The sequence below is a fragment of the Arvicola amphibius genome, chromosome 7 (genome assembly GCF_903992535.2).
Source record: "Arvicola amphibius chromosome 7, mArvAmp1.2, whole genome shotgun sequence".
NCBI lineage: Eukaryota > Metazoa > Chordata > Mammalia > Rodentia > Cricetidae > Arvicola > Arvicola amphibius.
In genome coordinates, this window is record NC_052053.1 from 50,199,110 (window position 1) to 50,219,589 (window position 20,480).

The 20,480-nt window shown below is 50.1% G+C and overlaps 1 protein-coding gene across 5 annotated transcripts; it reads left to right on the forward strand.

Annotated features, from left to right (window-relative positions):
* The first annotated feature begins 3,255 nt into the window (after positions 1 to 3,255).
* Positions 3,256 to 20,362, forward strand: Pomt1 (protein O-mannosyltransferase 1). Of its 5 annotated transcripts, none has more exons than XM_038336261.1 (20): positions 3,256 to 3,381; positions 3,951 to 4,102; positions 5,221 to 5,327; positions 5,463 to 5,513; positions 6,928 to 7,074; positions 8,541 to 8,652; positions 9,044 to 9,109; positions 9,193 to 9,286; positions 9,547 to 9,702; positions 11,052 to 11,182; positions 11,574 to 11,669; positions 12,911 to 13,003; positions 13,909 to 14,005; positions 15,950 to 16,042; positions 16,221 to 16,338; positions 16,771 to 16,868; positions 17,394 to 17,507; positions 18,426 to 18,552; positions 19,207 to 19,384; positions 19,939 to 20,362. In XM_038336261.1, the coding sequence occupies exons 1-20, from the start codon at positions 3,346 to 3,348 to the stop codon at positions 20,111 to 20,113; spliced, it is 2,241 nt and encodes a 746-aa protein (XP_038192189.1). In that variant the 5' UTR covers positions 3,256 to 3,345; the 3' UTR covers positions 20,114 to 20,362. The 5 variants fall into 5 exon arrangements, with proteins under 5 accessions (XP_038192189.1, XP_038192193.1, XP_038192192.1 ...); XM_038336264.1 differs by having other exon boundaries at positions 3,296 to 3,409; XM_038336262.1 differs by lacking the exon at positions 3,256 to 3,381 and adding an exon at positions 3,419 to 3,813.
* Positions 20,363 to 20,480: the final 118 nt, after the last annotated feature.

The following is a 20,480-nucleotide window of genomic DNA, read 5'->3' on the forward strand; positions in this document are numbered from 1 at the left end:
GACTGTGTCCATTTTATTTCTCAGTCATTGGGAAGGTGGAAGAGTTCTACTGTTTCCGTAGCTTACAAACTAGGAGTGGCTGAAGTAAATGCCTTAGCTGAGTGCTGCACTGTGGTAGGGTTCCAGGGAGACAGCCAGGCAGGGGTCTCCAGAGAAACAGCTTTTCATTACACTAACAGTCTCTGTGGGACTCTTCTATGGCCTTTTATATGTGACTTTTGCTTCTTTGTCTCCCATAATTGTACTTGTTGTTGCTGGGGGGTTTTTGGGGGTGGGGGGACGGGACACGATTTCTCTGTACTTTTGGAGCCTGTCCTGGAACTCAAGCTATTGACCAGGCTGGCCTCAAACTCAGAAGTCCGCCTGCCTCTGCCTCCCGAGTGCTGGGATTAAAGGCATGCACCACCACTGCCCCACATGTCCTGTTTTTGTTTGTTTTAAAGCTTTCAGATGAGAATCTAAAGATGTCGCCAGTGTAGATGGAAAGTTGGGTAAAACGGCCAGCCAAAGAAACACACTCTGGTCCTCAAATCAGCCAGTGAAAGAAGACACCCTGAAACCAGTGCCAAAAGAACACACTTTGGCCCTAGAATCAGAGCCAGTGGAGAAAAAAAAGTTTGGCCTTGAACACAGAACCAAATCTGCCCCCTATCAACTAAGCAGAAAACCAACCAATCCCTGAGCAGAGATCTAGCCAATCTGAGATCAAGGGACTGAAACCTGACCAATTCTCACCCTGAAAAATCTCCCTGGAAAAACTGCCCCTAAGAAGCCCTAGAAGCCCTGCACTTGTTCACTTTGCTGCTCTGCTTTTTCCATGCTGGGAGAGGCAGCCACTCTCCTGGATTCCTCCCTCCCAAGAAGTCTCTTTTTTTTTTTTTTTTGGTTTTTCGAGACAGGGTTTCTCTGTGGCTTTGGAGCCTGCCCTGGAACTAGCTCTTGTAGACCAGGCTGGTCTCGAACTCACAGAGATCCGCCTGCCTCTGCCTCCCGAGTGCTGGGATTAAAGGCGTGCGCCACCACCGCCCGGCCCAAGAAGTCTCTTGAATGAGGTTTGGGTGAGACCTTCAGACAGAATGAGCAGAGCAGGGCTTTAACGCTTTAGCTGGGGAAACCTTCCCTTAGCAGAGTGGAGTTGTCAAACTCCTGGAATCAAAACAGTCAAACTGCAACCGCTTCACTGGGGAGGCCCTCTCCTGGAGCAGAGCTGTCGCTAGGGAAACCTTTCCCTAGAGCAAGACTGTAAGCTGCTACACTGTTTGCTGTGACCTGTGCAATTGCCTGACTGTCAGAACATGTGTCCAACAGCCAGGATCCCTTTCCATCTGAGCCACAATGCTTACAATGTTCATGTATGTAAGTGTGCAGGGTGCCCTCAAAGGCCTATGCTACATGAGTCCTTGCTGTAGTGCTTACACAGGTGGCTTGGGGGATGTAGCAGACATCCTTCCTTTGGGATCTCTGGTAAGGCTGACTAACGAAGGAATTGCAGATCACTGTCTATCCAAGGACATTACCTAGCCTACTTGGCAGCTTCATTTTTCTTTTCCGTAGGTCTAGGAGACTTCCCTACCAGAGCATGGGGGCACCATTAAGGTGCATCTTGAAAATGGGCAGCACCAAGAAGCCCTGTGCTCCCTGTGGGCCAACCGTGTGCACTCTGTGTCCCTGTCTGACTGTCTGGACTTCGGCAGGAACTGGAGTTATGCACTGCACATCTGTGAAAGATTAGGTCTGGGAAAGAAAAGGGTTGCAGGGGTTCAGATGGGTTCAGGCAGTTGTGCTTGGCTGCGCCATCACCAAGATGTGTAACCTTGGTACAGGGCTCTCTCTTAGACACTCCCAAGTTCCTTATTTATTGTGATTTGTTAACCCTATCTACTGAAAAGAGATGGTGTGGACTCATAGGTCACTCACCGGTAAGCACAGTGAGTTCTAGGCTAGCCAGGGTTACAGAGAGAGAGAGAGAGAGACCTTGTCTCAGAAAAAAAGCAGTTGACATGAGGAATCCAATCCTTCAGACTCTTAAGTCACTTGCTACAGAACTGGCAGACATGTGGGCAGTAGTAACTGCAGCCAAGTCCACTGCTTAGGTTTCCTGCAGGCAGGATAAGGTCCTCCTAAGACTGTGCCTACGGGCTGTCGTGAAGTACCAGCACGGCATGTTACATGCTCAGACTAAACCTCTGAGGCCCAGAGGGCTCTCTCCAAAGTCCCAGTGCCCTTTCTCTGCAGGAACTTGGGTAGACCATGTTCTCAAGGATAAGCTAGGAACAAACTTTCCCTACACTGTTTCTAATAAAAAGTGGTTTTTCAAGACAGGGTTTCTCTGTGTAGCCCTGGCTGTCCTAGAACTCATTCTGTTGAACAGGCTGGCCTCAAACTCAGAGATACACCTGCCTCTGCCTCCTGAGTGCTGGGATTAAAGGTGTGCGCCACCACCTCCCAGCTCTTACATTCTTCCTTATATAACCCTTGTGTGTCTGCATACCACTTGCCTCCCTGGTGCCTGAAGAGACCATCCCCTGATTACCTACAACTACAATTAGGAATGGTGGTGAGCGGTCACGTGGGTGCTGAGCATCGAACCCAGGTCCTCTTCAAGAGAAAGTGTTTTTAACCATTGAGCAGTCAGTCTCTTGGGCATGCTACAGTCTGGATGTCCTCCAGCGAAGAACTAACTTGTAAAAAAACATTTAATTTTGACAAAACAAAAGCATGATTAAAGATCTGAAGAGACACTTCATTCGGTACAAGCAGGGCTTGCCAGCTAAGCATGAGGACCTGAATTTGATCCCGAGAACCCACTTAAAAAGACATACCTACGCTGGAGAGGAGAGGCTGAGAGGCGGAGGCAGTAGAAACAGACCCTCAAGGCCATCCTCGGCTATTTGAATGAGTCGGAGCCGGGGAGCCGGGGGTGGTGTGGGGTGGGGAATACAATCTAGTCTGAGTAGAGCTGATGAGAAAAACAAAAACGTTCCGCCACTATCTGCCCACACCCGTGCCCTTCCTCAGCCAACGCGCTGGGGTCGGCTCCAAGCACGTGATGAGCTCGTGGGCGAAAGAACACTGCTTTAAAATACAAAAACAAAGCAAACCAAAAAAGCTATTGGAGTACACAGAAGTGGCGGGGGATGGTAGCCGTCTTCGGCCGGCACGCCGGTTGAGCGCACGCGCACGCGCTCCCCTAGCCCTGAGCTCCTGCTGCGCACGCGCGCCGCTGAGTGCCTCGGGCCGCGCAGGAACGACTAGTTGAGCGTCGATCGGTGGGCGGTGAGGATTGTCGAGCGGCCTCAGCCCCAACGGTCGAGCCTGCCAGGCGGTTCGCAGGCGTGGCCCCAGATGGGAAGCCACTTTGCAGGACTCGCAGAAACGCTAGTAGGTTTTGGAGTGCCAGATTTGAGAGGTCTGCTGGGGCTCAGGGGTCCGACTCGGGGGCTCTAGGGTCGGTGGATGTTCCGGCGCAGCAAGGGAGTTCCAGGGCGGCCTCCGGATGGACAGAGCTGTAGAGAGAAAAGGGGTTCGGGGCACGTGCAATTAGGAGAGGAATGCCCCGGGAGAGGACGGGAAGGTCCATCCAGGTCACTGGGTTATGACGGTACCAGAGCTCCCCAAAGTAGGGGTTAGTTTGCGGCCACATTGGGAAATGACAGGAGGGCCACATCATTCATTAGCAGCCTCACTCCTAGCTAGTGCCCAGCAGGTATTTATGGAATGACTTATAGAAATGAGTGAGTGGCCAGTTCTGAGTTTCCTGAATTCATCCCACAAATGTCTTTATGTGGCCCCTGTGCTTGAGTCCTCCAAAAGGTATGTTCTAAAAGAGCCCTGATTTGATTAACCTATGCTGTAATTCTCTCTAGGTGCCTTGCGGAGCTAGGCCGCCTTGGGATCCTTTCCGGGCTGCTGTCCATTTACTTTTAATCAAGAGTTCTTCTCTTTTCCAGGGTGTCTCCCCGAGCTTGCTTTTCTGCAAAATGTTGAGATTTTTGAAGCGGCCTCTAGTGGTGACTGCTGACATCAACTTGAATTTGGTGGCCCTGACTGGCCTGGGACTACTGACCCGACTATGGCAACTCTCCTACCCCCGGGCTGTGGTGTAAGTGGAATGCGGAGGAGAGTATATGATTCAAAAGGCATTGTAATTAGTGATTTGAAACACCTTGCTATACGGTGCAAAGGGAAGAGAAATCCTGAACTTCTGGGCCTCTTGGTGATGGGTTTTAGTATGTAGGCAAGTTGACAACCAAGAGTAGCCATCACATTGTGGTTGTGGATGGAACCCCCAGAACAGCCCCTATAGTGTATACCTTTAGGTCTTGCCCTGGAGGAATGTAGTAAGGAAAGCTTACTTAAGAACAGTAGAAGACTCCAGGACAGGCTCTAGAAACTACAGGGAAACACTGTCTCAAAAAACCAAAAAAAAAAAAAAAAAAAAAAAAAAAAAAAAAAAAAAAAAAGAAAAGAAAAAGAACAGTAGAAGAAATTCTAGTTTTCTAGTTTACACCCTTAATTTTCATTCTGAAGTTGAAAGGTAGAGGTTGTTTGATAGATTTGGAAGGGAGCTGGTTTTGTTCATATAGGGAAATGTAGTTATTATCGAAAGGGTGTTTATTAATATAGACATTCTCTTTTACTTTGTTAGAGATATCAAGTAGAATATGATCCCGCTCCAAATAAATTCATTACCCAGTCTCAGCAACCCTCGTATAATAGATTAGTTTGAGGAAAATCCTAGACATTATATTCTAATTATACTCCATTTAATTAAATATATATATATAACTTAATTAATTCAATATATACTTCTGAAAGATGAGAATTTTTTTTCAAGATAGGGTTTCTCTATATAGCCCTGAGTGTCCTGGAACTCACTCTATAGACCAGGCTGGCCTCGAACTCACAGAGATCTGCCTGCCTCTGGCTCCCCAGTGCTGAGATTAAAGGCCTGTGCCACCACCACACAGCTAAAACAAATAAAGTTTTTGTTTGTTTTTCAAGATGGTTTTCCTGTAGCTTTGGAGCCTGTCCTAGAACTAGCTTTTGTAGACCAAGCTGGCCTCGAACTCACAGAGATCCACCTGCCTCTGCCTGCAGAGTGCTGGGATTAAAAGCATGAGCCACCGCTGCCTGACAAAAAATAAATATTTTTTAAAAATTTAAATAACGGTTAAGATTTATAGTTGGCTATCGAAGTGTTTGCTTGTTTGTTTTTAGCTTTGATGAAGTGTATTATGGGCAATACATTTCCTTCTACATGAAGCGTGTCTTCTTTCTGGATGATAGTGGGCCACCTTTCGGGCACATGCTATTGGCCTTAGGAGGTAGGTAAGAGAAACAGCCATTGTCTTTCAAGCCCGAAATATATTAAGTTTATCAAGTAAAATTTCTCAAGGGCAGAAATTCTGTGTGTTGTTTTCTTGCCTTATTTGGTCCATATTCCAAATTTTCTGTTTCAGGTTATTTAGGAGGATTCGACGGTAACTTTTTGTGGAACCGAATTGGAGCAGGTAATGATTTTAACTTATTAATCTACACATAAAATAATGGAGACATGACACCTTTTATAAGAACCAACAATTGCTATTTATTAATCTGAACCAGGTTATAATTGATTATTTGGGTTGAGTTCCAGGATAGCTAGGGCTATTATAGCAAAAAAAACCTTTCTAAAAGAAAGGAGAAAACTTTGGTTAAAGGGGCTAGAGAGAGGGCTCAGCAGAGATCCAGGGTTTGATTTCCAGCACCCACATGGGGGCTCACAGCCTTATCTTTATCCAGTTCCAGGGGACTTGACAACTTCTTTTGACCAGGCATACACAGTCATATATGCAGATCTGTATACATACCTGGGCAGTGGTGGCGCACACCTTTAATCCCAGCACTCAGGAGGCAGAAGCAGGTGGACCTCTTAAGTTTGAAGCCAGCCTGGTCTACAAAGTGAGTTCCAGGACAGCCAGGAGTGTTATACAGAGAAACTTTGGGGGGAAAAGAAAACAAACAAAAGCACTCATATACATAAAATATGTAAATAAGAATTTTTTTTTTTTTTTTTTTTGGTTTTTCGAGACAGAGTTTCTCTGTGGCTTTGGAGCTTGTCCTGGAACTAGCTCTTGTAGACCAGGCTGGCCTCGAACTCACAGAGATCCGTCTGCCTCTGCCTCCCGAGTGCTGGGATTAAAGGCGTGCGCCACCACCGCCCGGCTATATGTATGAACTTTTATGTGGCCACAACACTTTTAGAGCTACTTGGGGTAAATATACTAAGTCTCCATTAATTCTAGGATCCTTACTCATCATTCCTATGCCTGGTGAGAGCTGGTCTCTTGACTGTGCAAAGCTGGCTTCAGAATAGTGGGCACATGGTAGTTAATGTTTGTGTCCCGCCTGCGCAGAGAGGCTGAGGCAGGACAACACCTGAACTCGGGAGCTTGAGAACCTCTATTTTTTTCTGGATGGGATTTTATCATGTAGTCCTGGCTGGTTTGGAACTATGTAGACCAGGCTGGCCTCGAACTCACAGCGATCCTCCTGCCTCTGCCTCCTAAGTGCTGGGATTAAAGGTGTGCATCAGTTTGCCCAGTGGTGAGACCCTGTTTCTAAAAACCACCCACCACAAAAATCCCAGCGCTCATTTTAAAGACTTTACTCCAGGTTTCCATCCTTGGTTGTTTCATTTCAGAGTCCGTGAGCTGCTGTGTGTTAGTATGCATGCTCTCAGTTCTGCTGTGTTAGTATGCATGCTCTCAGTTCTGCTGTGTTAGTATGCATGTTCTCAGTTCTGCTGTGTTAGTATGCATGCTCTCAGTTCTGCTGTGTTAGTATGCATGCTGTCAGTTCTGCTGTGTGTTAGTATGCATGCTCTCAGTTCTGCTGTGTGTTAGTATGCATGCTCTCAGTTCTGCTGTGTGATTACCTTTCCAGAATACAGCAGTAACGTGCCCGTGTGGTCCTTGCGCCTGCTGCCAGCCCTTGCTGGGGCCCTGTCAGTACCCATGGCCTACCAGATAGTGTTGGAGCTCCATTTTTCCCACTGTACCGCCATGGGAGCCGCCCTGTTGATGCTCATTGGTAAGCCTTTGGTTCCTGCCCGCCTGCCTTGGGCAGAGTACAGGAAAAAAGCAAACATTTTGTGGCGTTTCACCATGAGGCTAGAAGGCCTGGTGTTAGAGAGTGCACTGCCCTGCTTCATCCCGATTCCAGATTCGCCTCCACAAGACCCACACTTCTCGGCTGCCCTCTGATGTAGGATTGATGGACTATGAGCTCAGATTCTTATCAGAAGTGGAGATGTGAAGCCAGCAATGGTGGTGTAGTTCTTTAATCCCAGCACTTGGGAGGCAGGGACAGGTGGATCTCTGTAAGTTTGAAGCCAGCCTGGTCTACAAAGCCAATTTCAGAACAGCCAGAGCTGTTACACAGAAACCCTGTTTCAAAAAGCCGAAAAAAGAAGTAGAAGTGGAGGTGTGGCCATAATGGATTGGATTAGAGATAGGGCACCAGACAGTGCTCAAGGGCCTATATACACCATTGTATAACATGTGCACATAGGTACATGCACGTACACACACACAAACACATAAACACACACATAATATTTTGTTTTGTTTTGTTTGAGACGGGGTTTCTCTGTAGCTTTAGAACCTGCCCTGGAACCAGCTCTTGTAGACCAGGCTGACCTTGAACTCACAGAGATCCACCTGCTTCTGCTTCTCGAGTGCTGGGATTAAAGGCGTGCGCCATCTCCACCTGGCACACACACAATTTTTTAAAAACATTTTAATACCTAAAGAAAATAACCCTGAGCTTGGTGATGTAACACAGTGATCAATCACTTGCCTATCATTTATGAGGCCCTGGGTTCATCCCCAGTGCAAAAGCAAAACTATGCCATACTGGTTCTTGCTGAGTCTGGAACCCTGGCACCTGGAAGGCTGATGTGGAAGAGTCTTGAGTTTGAGGTCAGCCTGGGCTATGTACCAAGAGTTTTTCTCAAAATTTTTTCAAAACTCCCTTCTGCATAAACTATGTAAAGACTTTTTTTCTTGGGGACTGGAAAAGGTGGCTTAGATGTTAAGGGCATTTGCTAATCTTGCAGAGGTCCTGAGTTTAGTTTCTATCATCCAAATAGTGGCTTACAACCATCTGTAACTCCAGTTCCAGAGGATCCAATGCCCTCTTTTGATTTCCACTGATACCAGGCACTTACATGGAACACATGTACATGTAGGCAGACCACTCATACATATAAATATTTTAAAAAGATTTTTGCCCCCTTGTTTTTCCCTTAACAAGACAGTAAGTTGACTAGGTGCCATTTATATGTTATTAGGCATTTGGGTGATTTGTAAATGATTTAAAATATGCAGTAGGATAGGTGAAAGGTTATATGCAAATATATGCCTTTGTACGAACTGGGCGTGAGCATGCATGGACTGGCATCCTCAGGGGTCCTCGGTCCCTCTCCATGGAGACAGCTGTCTGCATCTCCTGTGCGTGTGCTGCTCAACACTGACAGCTGTTCATCTCTGTAACAGAAAACGCGCTGCTCACTCAGTCCAGGCTCATGCTGTTGGAGTCCTTACTGATATTCTTTAACCTCTTGGGCGTGCTGTCCTATCTGAAGTTCTTCAACTCCCAGACACACAGGTAGGCAAGTGAGGCAGGCCTCTGGCTAGGGTCTGGCTGTGGCGCCTAGCTGAGTAATCCTTCCACCTCAGCCTCCAGAGTGCACCAGCTCTGGGCCACTGCTAGTGTCTTGAATCTTGAGGAGTTGCTTGCAGAATGCCTTTTGATTACCTAATTCTGTGGGTCAGCCCTGAGCCCATGATATATAATGACACCCTTTTTAACTTTAACCCACAGTAAAGTTTTTCTTAACAAAAAGAAAAATCCTTTTGAGCCCCAGAGTGGGAGGTGGGTTCTTTTTATGTGGCTGGTGCCAGGGCTGGGCAACCTTGACCTCTCAGAGAAGCATGCCCTGCCCTGAGTGTCAGATGAGTCTTGTGAATGCTTCCTTGTCTTTCTGTTCTTATCCCAGCCCTTTTTCAGTACGCTGGTGGCTGTGGCTAATGCTGACCGGGGTGTCTTGTTCCTGCTCAGTTGGGTGAGTTAGAGCCCCTGACTTGGACAGTATTCTTCCTTTCTATGGGATTTTCTGTCTTTTAACCTTCTCTCTGTCTTTTTCAGTATCAAATATATGGGAATTTTTACCTACTTGCTCGTGCTCAGCATCGCAGCTGTACATGCCTGGAACCTGATCGGAGACCAGACCTTGTCAAATGTAGGTGTCATGTCAGTGTCACGTGAGTCTGCTGTGTGTGGGGTTGGGGTATCAAACTGTCCTAGGTAGCAGCTGGCTCAAAGGGTGGATCCTTGGGGCTTCAGGAGCAGGTGGCAGTGAGCCCGCTCTCCTGTGCGCCTCCACTAGTGTCTGCATGAGAGGTGGGGCTTCTCAGTGACTTTCTCTAAGCCTGCATGCAGTGTCTGAAAATGGTCCTGCCGCTCCGCAGACAGGAGACCACTCCTCTCCTCCCCTGGCAGATCTGCGTGTTCGGTCACTTGCTCGCCAGGGTAGTGGCCCTGTTGGTCATCCCGGTTTTCCTGTACTTACTGTTCTTCTATGTCCACCTAATGCTGCTCTATCGCTCTGGGCCCCATGACCAAATCATGTCCAGCGCCTTCCAAGCCAGCCTAGAGGTAAGAAAAATGATGTCCAGGTCGCTTCAGAACAAAGACAGTCAGAGGCTCAGAGTGTCTATCTAAGCATGGTCAGATCCAGCCTGGGTGATTCTTGTAGCCCCCAGAAGATCAGATCCAGCCTGGGTGGTTCTTGTAGCTCCCAGAGGATCAGATCCAGCCTGCGTGGTTCTTGTAGCCCCCAGGAGGAAGCGGTAGGTGGGTCACCATGGGTTAGGGCCAGCCAGAACTCCATATAGACCGTAAAAGCAAAATAAATGAGTAGATAGATAGATAGGTAGGTAGGGAGGTAGGTAAGTAGATAGATAGATAGATAGATAGATAGATAGATAGATAGATAGATAGATAGATAGATAAAGATAAAGTGTCAAGTGAGCAGTACAGTCAAGTGATCAATGCCGAGTGATCCAGAAGAGTTCTGAAGTACAGACTGTGTGGGAACAAGTGAGGCTGCCTCTCTTAATCTGACTTGCAGTTAACAGCCTCCTGAGATAAACTCGGGCCCGGAGTGTGACATTCTGACTGCAGATGTATCAGGTTGAACATCTCTAACATGGAAGTCTGAAATCAGCATGTTCCCATCTCCAGAACCTCTCGAGTGCTAGCACGACAGACAGCTTTGCATTGCGGAACATTTGCATTTTAGACTTTCAGATTGTGGGTAGCCCCAAACCCCGCCACCCCCCCAAATTGGAACACCTCTGGTTCCAACATTTCGAATAAAGGATACTAGGTTATAAAATGCACCAAGCGTGGTGAGGAGTGTAGCCTTGAGCAGGCCTGCTCATGCATCCTGGCTCTGCTGAGAATGTACATGTCACCACACCCTGGTCTCCTCTCCTCAGCTCTTGGACACAGCTGCTTGGCTCGCACAGAACACCTGTAAAAGGAATGTGTGAACCGGGCAGTAGTGGTGCACACCTATAATCCCAGCACTCAGGAGGCAGAGGCAAACGGATGTCTGTTGAGCTTGAGGCCAGCCTGGTCTACAGAGCAAGTTCCCAGGACAGGCTCCAAACCTACAGAAAAACCCTATCAAAAAAATGAAGAAAAAAAAAAAAAAAGGAATGTGTGGACAGGTCACCTGAACACCCGCCAGGGAGCACACACACCTCACAGTTTGTAATTCAGTAGGACCCAAGCATACAGAGTTAGTTACACCTGATTATATTTACCACTACCCCATCTGTCATCAAGGCCAGTTGAGAATTGCTGGTCTCGGTCCAATGAGATGGCTGCACAGTAAAGGGGCCTGCCATGAGCCTGACACCTCTCTCCATCAGGGACCCGTAGGGTAGGAGGATAGTTCGTCTCTTGAGCTCACCTGAGACCTTTTCTATTTGTCTTAGGGAGGGCTGGCCCGCATCACCCAGGGCCAGCCCCTGGAGGTGGCCTTTGGTTCCCAGGTCACTCTGAAGAGCGTCTTCGGCAAACCCTTGCCCTGCTGGCTTCATTCCCACAAGAACACCTACCCCATGATGTAAGGAAAGTGACCATCTTAATTTGCAGTCACAAATTGATTTACTAATCACAAAATGTTTTGTTTTCTCCCAGTTTGCTTATATTAAGAGTTGTCAGTTTCTGTGATCAAGTCTAGAGGGACAGAAGCAGCAGGGCCCAGGGCCCAGGATCATGATATCTGTGGCGCCCAGTGTGGCACAATAGAAGGGCCTTGTGTCTCCTGCAGGGACCTCTGAGCAGCTCTGCCTGACAGCAGTGTTGTGTTTTCTATGTCCTCTGGTCTCTGAGACAGGCTGTATGATTGAGTGACATCAGGCTGGGTGGTCTCTGCAGAAAGCAGGGCAGAGCAGAGCAGCCCATGTGTCTCGGCTGCTTGCTTCAGGTGCATTCTTTGTTGGCGTTTCACACAGATATGAGAACGGCCGTGGCAGCTCCCACCAGCAACAGGTGACCTGTTACCCCTTCAAAGACATCAATAACTGGTGGATTGTAAAGGACCCTAGGAGGTGAGTGTGGTTCCAGCAGCTCACAACACGACTGGACAGATTGTTCTGCTGCACCCTGGGCCTCCCCTTCCTGGGTGCTCCTTGAGAGACCAGCCTCAGAGCTAGAGTATGGGCCTGTTAGTTCATGAGCTGTTGGTGCAAGGCTCTGGTTCCTCAGTGACCTCCTCGGCATCTCTTGGTTGTAACGGGACCCGGTTGCTCCAGTGCGCTTCTACATCTGCTCCCCTGAGGAAGGCCTTGTGTAGAAGCCCTTCTGCACTCAGCCTGTCTAGGCCAAGGCAGTCTGCCTGTTAGAGCTTCCGCCCTCACTGACCATTCCAGCATTGCAGCCTCTAAGAAGCCCTAGACCAGGTTCTCTGTCCTACAAACGAGTGTCATAGCTTCCAGTGGCACTCACTTACCATCACCAGGTCCTTTGCCATCTCTGCACTCACCGTTCTTGCCAGGAATGTGAGGGCTGGATCCCTGGGGAGGCCTCCTAGGCCAGTCCATCTGAAGGTGTACCCTCCTCTCCTGTCACCATATCCATCCGTACATGGTTGTTGGCTTGGTTTGCACGTCTACGTGTAAACCGACTGCAGTGAGTGAGGCTTCCCTGCATCACTGCTGGGGATTTGATAGGGTCTGAGGGGTTGGGTAGTCTTTTTTAGTTTTTTGAGACAGGGTTTCACTGCAGCTTTGGAGCCTGTCCTGGAACTAGCTCTTGTAGACCAGGCTAGCCTTAAACTCACTGAGATTAAAGGTGTGCACCACCACCTGGCTATGGGTGGCTTTTTTGTTTGGTTGGTTTTGATGTGGTTTTTTTTCTATCTTTTTAAGACAACATCTCTACTTATAGCCTTGCTTCAGACTCCTAATCCCCTTTACTCAGCTTCAAATGCTGAGATTATAGGCTTCTTAATGTATTTATTTGTTTGTTTATTTATTTGGGGGTATCAAAAAAGAGTATGCTGTCAACATAAGGATTTGGGGAGGGTGCACCTAGTTTATTCTTCATAGACAAATGTGGCAATGACAAATGGAGTCACATTTGGCAATTTGGAAAGTGACCTTAGGTTAAGAAGCATTAGAGGAAACATAAGTGCCTTGATTCTATACAAAGTCACCTCACACAAGGTATGCATACATTGGGGTGCACATTCCCCAGTGTCTGCTGTGAGACTGGAGCCTTGGCATTCCCAGGGAGTCTATGGTAAGAGGGTACTGGGCTGGGTGGCATCCTGACAGTGCTGTCTTCCTAGACACCAGCTGGTGGTAAACAACCCTCCCAGGCCTGTTCGCCATGGAGACATTGTACAGCTCGTTCACGGCATGACCACCCGCCTCCTTAACACGTGAGTGCTCGCCATGAGTGCTCTATCAGGATGTCTCCTCTCGCTCCCTCTCTCCACCCCACTCAGCCTGCTTCCTGCATCCTGGCTTCCTACCTCTGCCTTCGTCCACTGAGGCCGCACTGGGCCCTTGAGAAGACAGAATGGAGTTCCTAACTCTCTGCCCACAGCCCTCCCTCTCTAGTGACTCCCTCAGCTCTCCTGAGGCTCCTGGTAACCCTGACTTGTGTCACCCTGGGCATTTGGCCTCCCTGCTAGTCCTGCAGTAAAGCAAACACAGCATCTCTGGGCTACTACACTCACTTTTCTCCTGGACTGTTGCTAAGGTCACCATACCAGAAGTCCTGCCTGGGTACTGTCCCATTGTCCACAGCCCGTGTGCTGCTGTCTGCCTCCATGGGGCACCCGGCACATCCTGTGAAGTGACTCCTGCCTGAGTGGCTGGTGACAGGCTACTTCTGGCCACTAAGGCTGAGTCACATCAAGAGCCTGCTCTCCTAGCATGAAACCACTCTGTACTTGCTGGCCCAAGACTGACAGTACTGCTTTTCTAAGTTCTGCCAGGCCAGTGACTTAGTTCTTAGACTTAGGACTTCCACTCCCTGTGGCAGCCATCTTTTCTCTGAGATTTGCTTCACCTGTCCAAAAAGTGAATGACACCCATCGATGCTTTTACATCATCTCTGGCCAACAGGACAGTCCCATCCAGGCAGCCCGCCAGTTGAGACTCCGTTCTCAGATGAGTCCAGGCTGTGCCCACTTCAGATGCCCTTCCCCTGGAGGAGTGGCCTCTTTGGGAGCCACCTTTCCAGCAGCTTCCCCAACCTCAGCAGGCAAAGCCAGCTTTGGGCTGAACGCGCCTCTTCACGCTGTGACACTTAAGGCTGCTCTGCTCTCTGCTCTTCCAGACACGATGTTGCAGCCCCTCTGAGTCCCCATTCTCAAGAAGTCTCCTGTTACATCGACTATAACATCTCCATGCCTGCCCAGAACCTCTGGAAGCTGGTGAGTTCCATGTGGAGTGCTGGCTGGCCAGTGGGTACACCAATTTCTACCTTGGAGTACCCCAAATGCCCCTTTGGATAATGGGTTCAGATGCCAATGGGGTAGGGAGCTGCTATTCACAAATCAAGCCTGAGATTTGCCAGGGGGAGCAGTCACTTTATCAGGTCTAGAGTCTTTGGTGTCTCAGGGATGGAGAGGAAAGTTCCAGGGGCTGTGACTGGTCTGTGAGGCCTTCGGGGTCAGGAGCTGCAGCTGGAGTTGCTTCCTGGCCTGCTCATTTGTTCACCTGCTGTCCTAGTTTCATTCTTTTGTGCCAAGCACCATGACCAGGACCAACTTAGGAGGGAAGTTAGGGCAGGAGCTTCAGCAGAAACCACGGAGGACTGCCGTTCCTGGCTCACTCCCATATTAATGCTTAGCCAGCTCATGTACCGCCTGGGACCACCTGCCCAGGGAACGATACCACCACAGTGGACTGGGCCTTCTCCATCAGTTAACGACGAAGGCTACAGACCAACAGGACAGTCTCATCTGGGCAGCTCCTCAGTTGAGCCTCCCTTCTCAGATGACTCTGGGCTGTGTCACATTGACAGTTAAAGCTGATTAGGACACCCTGTCACCACAGACAAGAGCTCCAACCACCTTGTGATCCAAAGGAAGCTTCTCAGCCAATTCTCAGGAGTTAGTAGGAGCCCAAGCAGTTGCTTGGTAAAGGACTTGGCCATCAGAGGGTGATTTTACTGAGACAGTGGCCTGCATTCACCTTCCCCTCTGGTGGTGGTCTCTCGCTCCCCTTACAGTCAGGTTTCCTGGGAAAGGTGCTGTACACAAAGCGTTCTGGACCCGCAGACTGAGTACTAACCTCTGCAGGCCTGGGCCATTGCCTAGGAGAGGTCCTACTGCCCTAGCTTCTGATTGACTGCAGCAGCCCTGGTCACTCAGCTTCCCTCCGTAGGGACTTCCATGCCAATTTGATAAGGCACCCCTTGCCAGCTCCCTCGGCAAAGCTGTCTGGGGACTTTTCTTAGACGTATCTGGCACATCTCTGCCATTTTCCCCTTCTCTGTGCCGTGTGTACTCGTGGCCCTCCTGTTCTCCAGCCTTTCCTGAGTGGCTCTGCCTGGGGACAGTCCTGTGCCCCTTCTATGGGAAGCCGTCTCAGTAGGAATGGCGCTGAATCTCCCTGACCTCCATGCTACTGTGCTATTAATGGCTCCATCACTGATCCCCTCCCCTGCCCACTTCCTGACATCCCTTTGAGTACCACTTGCAACAGGTCAAACAGAGATCCCAGATAAGGGGCGCAAGCTCAGGCGTGGCTACCCACTTAGTGCTCCAGGAAGCCTTGCCCCCGCTCAGCCTCTTGAGATCTGTGGTTCTCATCATGAGTCACAGTTGAGGCTCTAGCATATCAGACTGTAACAGGCAAAGTACTGCCAGGGCCAGGACCTTCCTGGGCCAGTCTTGCGGGGGAGTGCGGTCCTGACTTCTAGAACCACCTTATACTGGCCAGATAAAGTCTAAGAAACTCCCTGTTTGGGCTAGAGTTCTGAGTCATCTTGTGACTGACTAGATGGCTTTTGAGTGTCTGTGGGAAGTGCCATTTCTACAGCCTCAGACAGGGACTGACTCACATGCTGTATTGTGAGGGCTTGTGGGGGTCATGGAGTCCCAATAGCACCAAGGCCAAGGACTACCTAGTGTGCTTCCTTTGTATGAGACCCACACTGGTTTCATAGCTGTGTGATTGGTCTTAACTAAGATAAAACACCGAGAAGCAGTAGGTGTCTGGTCTTTAGGGGTCATTTGAGGCAATCTGAAAAGGATGGTATGACTAGACATACTTGGTTTTATCCTTGGTGTGTGGTGCTGGGGATGGGCCTCATAAATGCTAGGCAAGTGCTCCACTGCAAGCCCCCAGGCTGATAAGATCTCTTTCTGCAGGACATTGTGAACAGAGAGTCCAGCCGGGATACCTGGAAGACTATCCTGTCGGAAGTGCGCTTCGTACATGTGAACACGTCCGCCGTCTTGAAGGTGAAGGGCAGCTCCTGGTCGGCCTGTGCTCACAGACAGGCCATGTGACAAAAGTCATCCTGTGCTTACAGTTCATGCAGTGGCCAAGAATCCTGGGAAGACCTGGGGTGGGATCTGCTGACACAGCCCTGTGGTTAGCCAGCTCCATCACGCTTATTCTCTTTCTTGGTTTTGCTAGCTCAGCGGGGCTCACCTCCCTGACTGGGGGTTTCGGCAGTTGGAGGTGGTTGGGGAGAAGTCACGGGGCCACCACGAGAGCATGGTGTGGAATGTGGAGGAGCACCGGTATGGCCAAAGTGAGTTGGTGAAGTCGTGGGTCATGACATCTGGTTGTCTGTGGATCTTGTGGCACTCAAGGAAATACCAAAACATCAGTGTTGGTATGGAGGGAGCTGAGTCCCTTGCACTGACCCATGATTACATGAGGTGTTTGTGCTGGAAAGGACAATTGGGAGAATGGAACTCATGCTCCCTGGGTTCACTGGTCCTGACTTGGGGAGAGTGGAACTCATGCTTCCTGGGGGTCACTGGTCCCGACTTGGGGAGAATGGCAGCTCATGCTTCCTGGGTTCACTAGTCTCAACTTGGCAGGGGAGTTCAGGGTGTGGTGGGAACCAAGTGGAACCATAACAGTCTGGTGAGGTGTCCTTGTGGGTTACTGGAAAGACCTGGGGGCAGCCTCTGTCCTCAGCTCTTCAGCCTGTCTCCTCCTTGGCATTCACTCTCAGGCCAAGAACAGGAGGAGAGGGAACTGGAGCTGCACGCACCTACCCAGGTTGATGTCAGCAGGAACCTCAGCTTCATGGCCAGATTCTCCGAACTGCAGGTGACCAGTAGCTGGAGGGACGCCATCCTTGGTCAGTGGAAGCCAATTTCTGCCCATGAAGGCACTGTGTGTTGCCGAGTTCTGAAGTTCAAAGTCCTCCAACCTGGAACTTGAGACTCTGTAGCAGAATGAGTGTCTCTCCATTCTGCAGGCTCCATGAACCTGCACCCAGTAGTCAGGAGCAAGGGGTTTCTCCATCAGTGTGACATTGCAATAATGTCAGGGTGTCTTAAAGCCTCCCATCAGGTCAAAATGGGCTACATTCAACTAGTCTAAAGTCAGGCAGTCTCAGAGAGTCCATGGCAAGACTCCTGTCTCTTAGCCTGCAGAGTAAGTGCTCATCCATGAAGTCAGCCCTGAGCCCATAGCCCAGCTTAGCGTGCAGGGCCCCTCCTGCAGCACTTGCCAAGTGAGCTTAGTCGGGGCAGTTGACATGCAAGGGACAGTGGTTTCGTCACACACTTTGACATCGTGGCAGCTGGAGGTGTGGCCATCCCCTGCAACCTGTTCTCTGTTCTGTGGCAGTGGAAGATGCTGACGCTGAAGAACGAGAATTCAGAACACAAGTACAGCTCCACCCCATTGGAGTGGGTCACCCTGGACACCAACATCGCCTACTGGCTACATCCTAGGACCAGTGTAAGCAAGCATGTGTGAGTCCTGGCTGAGTTCCTGAAGGTGTCCTGGGGTTTCTCCAAGGCAAAGCCTCAGAACTTGCTCTTTTTTTTTTTTGGTGTGGGAGGGTGAATACTGGGCAGTTCAAGGCCTGGACTGCTCATTGCCAAAGAGCAAGGCCTTGCTTTCGTGCAGTCTGCTGAGAGATTGAGAGAATCCCCCGGTTAGCCTTTGTGGACACCCCCTGCTGCCTCACTCCTATCAAGACCATTTATTAGCCGTGTTTCCCTGCAGCGTCCAGCGACTAAGCTGGCTGGTGCTGGCTATGTTACGTACGTTATGAGTGTAATGTATGTTGTATATGTTATGTTATGGCCCTGGTTATGTCACCTCTGCCACAGCAGAATGGAAGGAGCATGGGGCTGTATGGAGGCAGAGCTGGGCACAGAGTCACCTAGGGAGTAAACGCTAAGACCTCTCCGACCCACACACGCCCATAGCTGTGTGTGTGCAAACTGAAATCTCTTTCCAGGTACGACCTTCCTGTGAATAACTGCGTTGTTGAAAGAGGAGTCCTAGGCCAGGCATGGTGGCACACGTTTGAGACAGGGAGCCTATATATGGGGCCAGGCTAGGCTTCCTAGGAGAGTCTCACATGACTTGGGCTGCGGGTAGATCTGTGTGCTCAGCATGCGCAGACCTCCAGATCCAAGCTCAGTTCCCAGTCTCCATTACTCCTAACTTCAGTTTTGACAGACAGGATTGAGAACTCTAGTGCATGTCTAGAAGAGTAGCTGGAAAGTTCATCCAGATGTGTCCAGGCTAGAGTTCCAGATGTGCCTGTGTGGTTTTGGACTGCCGAAGTCCATTTGGCTTCTCTCGTGGCCATTGTCCTCCTCTTTGGATGAAGGGACAGGTGGTGAGCGGCTCCCTGTCTTTCAGGCTCAGATCCACTTGCTTGGAAACATCGTGATCTGGGCTTCAGCCAGCCTTGCTACAGCAGCCTACATCCTACTCTTCCTCTGGTACCTGCTCCGCCGGCGGAGGAGCATCTGCGACCTCCCTAAGGGTTAGTGTCTCCTCATAGGATGCGTGTATAGGTGACAGCCAGCTACTAGGACCCAAGGCCCTGGGGCTCCTGTTTTTGCAGGTAGGGGCCCTGAAAGAAACCTGTTGTAGTTAGGTTCCACACCACAGTTGAGACTTGTTTAGCAGAGAGTGCAGGGGACAGAGGCTTAGCTCTGGGTTGCCAGCAGCAGGCACCAGCCATGCTAGCTGAGGCACAGCTGTCAGCAAGAGGCTTAGGGGCAGTGGTTGTGATCAGCTGACAGAAATTGCATTTGGAAAGAAAACTTCAGCGCTGGCTTACCATCGCCCTGTAATCTCCATCCCAGAAAACATGGCCCCTTCCTGACTTTTACTACCATTCTCGGCTGGTCTCAAATGTGAGCTGAGAGCAGAATTGTCAGATGAGAGCAGCCTGTCTTTACACTGGTCTCAAGCTAAGGCTGGCAGAGGACCTTGTAAGACTGGGCCTGGCCTCACTCGAGGCCTGGGCCCTTGCAGAAGAGCTGTCAGGACCTAGGAAGAAACAGCAGTGTCATGGATCAGTCCACTTGGTCCTGTGGGCTGAGGGGGGTGAGGAGCCGAGGACAGTATGTGACAGGAGTGAGCTCATGACTGACCCAGTGGGAGCGCCGCTCTGAGATACACTCTTCCACAGATGCCTGGTCCCATTGGGTGCTAGCTGGAGCCCTGTGTACTGGTGGCTGGGCGTTCAACTACCTGCCCTTCTTCCTGATGGAGAGGATGCTCTTTCTCTACCACTACCTGCCAGCACTCACCTTCCAGATCCTGCTGCTTCCGATTGTCCTGCAGCACGTCAGTGATCACCTGTGCAGGTGTGGGCAGTGGGCCTAAGAGAGGCTTCACTACCTGCAGACCAGCATTCCAGGACAGCAGAGGCTCACTGCCCAGACTGGGGGGATGTGGCAGGCAGAAAGCTTTTGGTTGGTGTGGTGTGGTGGCACGTGCCTTTAATCTCAGCATTTGGGAGGCAGAGGCAGGCAGATCTCTGTGAGTTCAAGGCCAGCCTGGTAAATTCCAAGACAGCCAAGGCTGTTACACAGAGAAACACTGTTTTAAAAAAATCAAAAAGAAAAAAGAAAGCGTAGGTTTGGAGCAGAGGGCCTTGATGTGGAGGGCGTGAGGCACACAGCTGGCACTGTGGGTAGAGTCATGGTAAATCCCAGAAGCAGTGATGAGGGTTATGTGCAATGTGTCCAGGCAGATAAGGGCTGGTGGGGGCACAGAGAAGCAGGGGAGGCCTAAGAACACAGAGGTAAAGTCCACAGGTGTCAGCAGATAGACAGCAGGTTCCTGGGAGATGGTTGGGCAGGGATGCTGTGGGGAGGCAAGCCAGATGCTTTAACCTCACTCACCCTGCTGCCCACAGGTCTCAGCTGCAGAGGAATGTCTTCAGTGCCCTGGTTGTGGCCTGGTATTCCTCTGCATGCCATGTGTCCAATATGCTACGTCCACTAACCTATGGGGACACGTCACTCTCACCAGGAGAACTCCGGGCCCTTCGCTGGAAAGACAGCTGGGACATTCTGATCCGGAAGTACTAGAGAACGAGAGCACGAAGACAAACATGCAGAGCAGGATCTCAAAAATGTCTTCGTCTCCCACCAGCAGAGGCCTCGGCAGGCAGGACTGGCTGGGTCCAGGAAGGACTCCAGGGATTAACTGAAGAGCCCTGTTCACTGGTTTCTCCTCAGAAGTGATTTTATTCCCTCTTCACATAGTGAAGAGTATGCCCTGCCACAGCATGACCCATGAGGCCCAACTCTGACCCAGCCAGTATTTGAGCTGCCAGCGTGAACGGGACTCCTGATGAGCCTGAGCTTCCCCAGCTGTGGGCTAAGCCCCCTGCCTTTCACAAGGCCTGCAGTCACCCCAAACAACTCACTGTCTGCAGGCACAGCCGACCTTTGT